This window comes from Condylura cristata, unplaced genomic scaffold (genome assembly GCF_000260355.1).
Source record: "Condylura cristata isolate star-nosed mole 26May11 unplaced genomic scaffold, ConCri1.0 scaffold00014, whole genome shotgun sequence".
Taxonomy (NCBI): domain Eukaryota; kingdom Metazoa; phylum Chordata; class Mammalia; order Eulipotyphla; family Talpidae; genus Condylura; species Condylura cristata.
In genome coordinates this window covers 27,178,172-27,182,356 of record NW_004567115.1, presented here as the reverse complement: position 1 = coordinate 27,182,356, position 4,185 = coordinate 27,178,172, and the positions used below count along the sequence as shown (strand labels likewise).

The following is a 4,185-nucleotide window of genomic DNA, read 5'->3' as shown; positions in this document are numbered from 1 at the left end:
GGGGGGGGGGGTTTCAGCAGTTTAAAAGCTTTCTGCCTTTTTTGGAATTTTTTTTAAGTCTGTGGGGGGTTTTCTTTAACTTGAGTTTACTTGGCCTATTTACTATATAGTATACAATAGTTTTAAATATCTTTCCCCATGGCTTTAATTGTAATATGCTAATATGTAAATTAGATTCTACTTCTCACTATCCAGATTCATCGGTCTTCCTTTTTCTTTTCTGACTAGTTAAATGATTGTGGCTTTGTAATAACTCCTCTCGGGTATAGCAATTTTTCACAATAACTATACTCTGTTGCCATCTTTGAGTCTCTTGCTTGTACACTTTTTCATATGAACGATGGAATTATTTATTCAGAATCTATAAAGTACCCATTGATATTCTGGCAACAATTTACTTTGTAAGCCAAAGTTACCATGTGAATAGCTGCAGGTACAACATCATGCCAGCCCCAAAGCAAACAGAGCTGTGACAGGAACACAACACCTACATGGTAACAGCGCTCAGAAGCCCAGTAGACAGTCAAGTTTGTCCGGGGTAGTTCGTTGTGAATGAGCAGCAAAGCCTGGTCCATCTTCAGCTCTACATGCCTTGTTTTGTCTAAGTCTGGTAAGAATTAGAAAAATAGTTAAAAATTAAAAGAACAAGCCACCTGATGGAGATGTTAGCAGTTGCAAAGTGTACCTGTGCGACCATGGCTTGACAGGTGTGTTTGTCAAATGGGTGCACACTAGGGTTTCTGGGTTCTCTCATCCCTTACTTTATGCACATGCAAATGTGCCTGAATGCACACACACCCACACACACACGCACACACAAGTCCCCTTTGGCAATGGTGGCTCTTTGACACCAAGGTTTCGGTGAACATGGTTCACATCCAGCAGGCAACAGTGTCATGTAAGGACTTCACAATCAACATGAAGGTGTGAAGAGCAGTGAACTAGTTTCCACTTATCTTCTATTTGATAATATGCCAAACTCATGAGCAAGCTACTTTCTCCATTTTACAGCAGGTGAAATGAAAGCTCACAAGGATGAGAGAACTACTCCTGGCCATAGAAGCTGTCTGTGAACCACTGAATATGTGTGATTCCAAAGCCCAAACTTATCTTATTTTTTTTATAAATATTTATTTATTTATGCACACAGAACCAGGGTACAGGCCAGAGGTGCAGGGGCAGTGAGAGGATTCGCCAGAGACACAGTGGGGAGCAGAACAGGCAGATCATCAAAGTACACTGCTGAGGGGAGCAGCGGGAGGGTCAGGAGAGGTCTGCCACGCCATGTGGCAGGGGCAGGCGGGGATCGAACTCATGTGGAAGTGGCTTTGGCTTCTTAGTGCTGTGCTTTAACCCACTGTGCCACCAGGGAGGGCCAGCCCAAGCTTATCTTAACCATAAACATGACATCTAAATTAAATCTGATGTTTAATCTCAAGAAAAAGCTGTGGGTTTCAAATATAGCTGGTTTAGAAATAGTAGGGCAATGCTTAAGGAGCATTATATCCAGCAGAACAACTCCCTCCTTCTCTTCCTATCTATTGTGTCTTGGTGAGGAAATGAATCAAATAAAGCCGCCTTTCAAATCTATCCGAGTAACTTTGCTACTTGTATGTTATTAACCTTGTATTTCATTTCCAAATATTGAAGTCCTACTTTTGTTTCTTTGCCTATGAGTATCTTTGCTAGGCACATGAAAAAAAAAAAACATTTATTGATTTATGCTCACAGAACTGGGGTACAGGCCAGAGGTGCAAGGGTGGTAAGAGGATTCACCAAAGACAGAGTGGGGAGCAGAACAGGCAGACTGACGAAGGAGCAGTGGGCAAGGCAGGAGAGGTCTGCAGCACCAATGGGTCACCTCCCTGGCCGGGGGATCGAAGTCTTGATGAGGTGGCTGGGGCTAGGGACTAGCTTCCTGCGAGCTAACTGGTTGTGCCACCAGGGAGGGTCTGCTAGACACATTTTTAAAGACTTAAAGTTTCTCTTTTCAAATAAATGAGTCCTCAAATTATGGAGTTCTCAGTAAGAAGCTGTCCAGCCCAAACCTGGACTCCAGGTGGCACTAAAAGCCAGGTTATCCTCTAAACACAGCTTCCTGAAGGTCCTAGGGAAGATAGCTTAAGAATACTCAGTCCCGCCCTCCCTGGTGGTGCAGTGGGTTAAAGCACAGCACTGAGAAGCTAAAGCCGCTTCCGCATGAGTTCGATCCCCACCTGCCCCGGAGGAGACCACATGGTGAGGCAGACCTCTCCTGACCTGCCCGCTGCTCCCCTCAGCAGTGTACTTTGTCTATCTGCCTGTTCTGTTCCCCACTCTGTCTCTGGTGAAGCCTCTCGCCACCCCTGAGCCTCTGGCCTGTACCCCAGTTCTGTATGTACAAAAAAAAAAAAAGAATACTCAGCCCTCCTTCACTACATAGAATTACTATTTACAAACCACCTTTTTCCTAAAATAATCTACATTACTAACTGATGCTAAGGTACAAAAAAAAGGGGGAAGGCCTTTTACAGGTTTGATCAGTGACAAGTTGTGAGAGACAGATTATGTAACCCCTTGGGGTCTGTTTCCTCAATTTTACATTGCAAGGGAGTGGACAGTTGGAGGTGTGGAAAGCAGAACACAATAAGTAATCAACTGAGATGTTTTCTCAAAATTCATTTTGTCCTCGCCCTACAAGATTCTGGTTAAGGAGGAAGGGCTATCGAGCTACACACACTGATGTCCTGATCTCCATATTCTAATAGCGGGATCAGGAGAGACAAAAGATGCAGATGACTGTCACTCCCAAACTGAGTAAAGTTTGCAGCCCTATTCGCTGGATTCTACCTTCTCCAACCAAAACAACTCCCTAGGGAGGGACCTGGGTCCTGGGCTCCTCGGACCAATGGACAAGAGAATGGCCCTGAATTATTTTTTAAGATTTATTTATTTATTTGCATACAGAACCGGGTGTAGGCCAGAGGTACAGAGGTGATGAGAGGATTCACCGGAGTCGGAGTGGGGAGCAGAACAGGCAGACTCATGAAGTACACTGATCAGGGGAGCAACAGGCGAGACAGCAGAGGTGGGCTGTGCCATGTGGGTCAGATCGAGCTGACGCAGCTGTGGCTAGCTTCGCAGTGCTGTGCTTTAATCCGCTGAGCCACTGGGGAGGGCCCGCTCCGGAATTTTTTTATTTTACCATTTCCCGCTTTGAGTTCGAGGGGTCGGCACGTTAAGAGTAAGCCTGGAGGAGCACAGTGCTGCTTTCCCAGCTGCGCTTTAGAATCGCCCCGCCCCACCCCACCCCAAGCACCCCAGCCCGGCCGCGAGGCTCTTAAGGCGGCTACTGCACAAACCGCAGGGTGCCAGCACTCCACCACCTCAACACTGTAGGGGTGAATTTGGCTAAAGGGAGTCTAGGGAGCGATTTGCAGGAGATTGCACTTACGTTTTAACCACCACCTCCAGCAATCAGCGCCCCCCGGCGCCGCCTCCACCGTTTTCATTCTACGTCCGCCTCCTCTTGGGAGTGTAACCCCAGGGCCGGGGTGGAACCCTGCTTTTCCAGCTGTGTACTAGGGCTGGTTTGCTCGGCGCCCCGCAATTCCTGACACCCGCAAGGCAAAGTTCTGCGCCCCCGCTCATCCAGCTTGCCATCTGCAAGGCTTTGTGCTCTTTGGGGGGATCAGGCTTTATTTGTGTAAAAGTCTCCCCACACAGTGGACTAGATGGGGGATGGGTGTCGGATGCACCCCGTTCTTGACCAGCCCATCTCAACTAGCTTTGCACTGGGGGAGTAACAGGTCTCCCGACACAAACAAAGGTCGCCGAAACCACCAGGTGCCCCCTGGTCCCGGAGCGGACGTGCAGGGAGAACGCTGGCTCCCCTGCCCCGGGGCCCTCGGAACAGCCGGGAGTCCCACTCCCTCCTGGCCAGCTCGGCTGCGCCACGTCGGTGTTTTCCTGTCTGGACGGGTGCGGTCTGCAGGCTGGGGATCGATCCCTCCACTGCACCAGCCACCCCTTGTCCCCCAATGCCGCCCAATGAGGCGCCTGCGACAGCAGCCCAAGGGGCTAACACCGGGATCCCTGGCCCGCGTGCTGTAGTGGATGCAAACTCCAGTTCCGGGGAATAGCCTTTCCCAGAGGCCCGCCAGCCGCGCGTCCGGAGCCCGGAGGGGGCGGCGCTGCGCCCGGGGG

General features: G+C 49.4%; 1 protein-coding gene across 1 annotated transcript in view; it reads right to left on the bottom strand.

Annotated features, from left to right (window-relative positions):
- The window catches only part of HGSNAT (heparan-alpha-glucosaminide N-acetyltransferase), a 27,069-nt gene extending 23,578 nt beyond the window's left edge, over positions 1-3,491 (bottom strand). The window contains exons 1-2 of the mRNA XM_004682478.2: positions 3,434-3,491; positions 492-607 (exon numbers count right to left, since the gene is read on the bottom strand). Coding sequence (XP_004682535.1) covers positions 492-607; positions 3,434-3,491 — 174 coding nt within the window. The remainder of the gene's footprint in view (positions 1-491; positions 608-3,433) is intronic.
- Between the last annotated feature and the right edge of the window lie 694 nt (positions 3,492-4,185).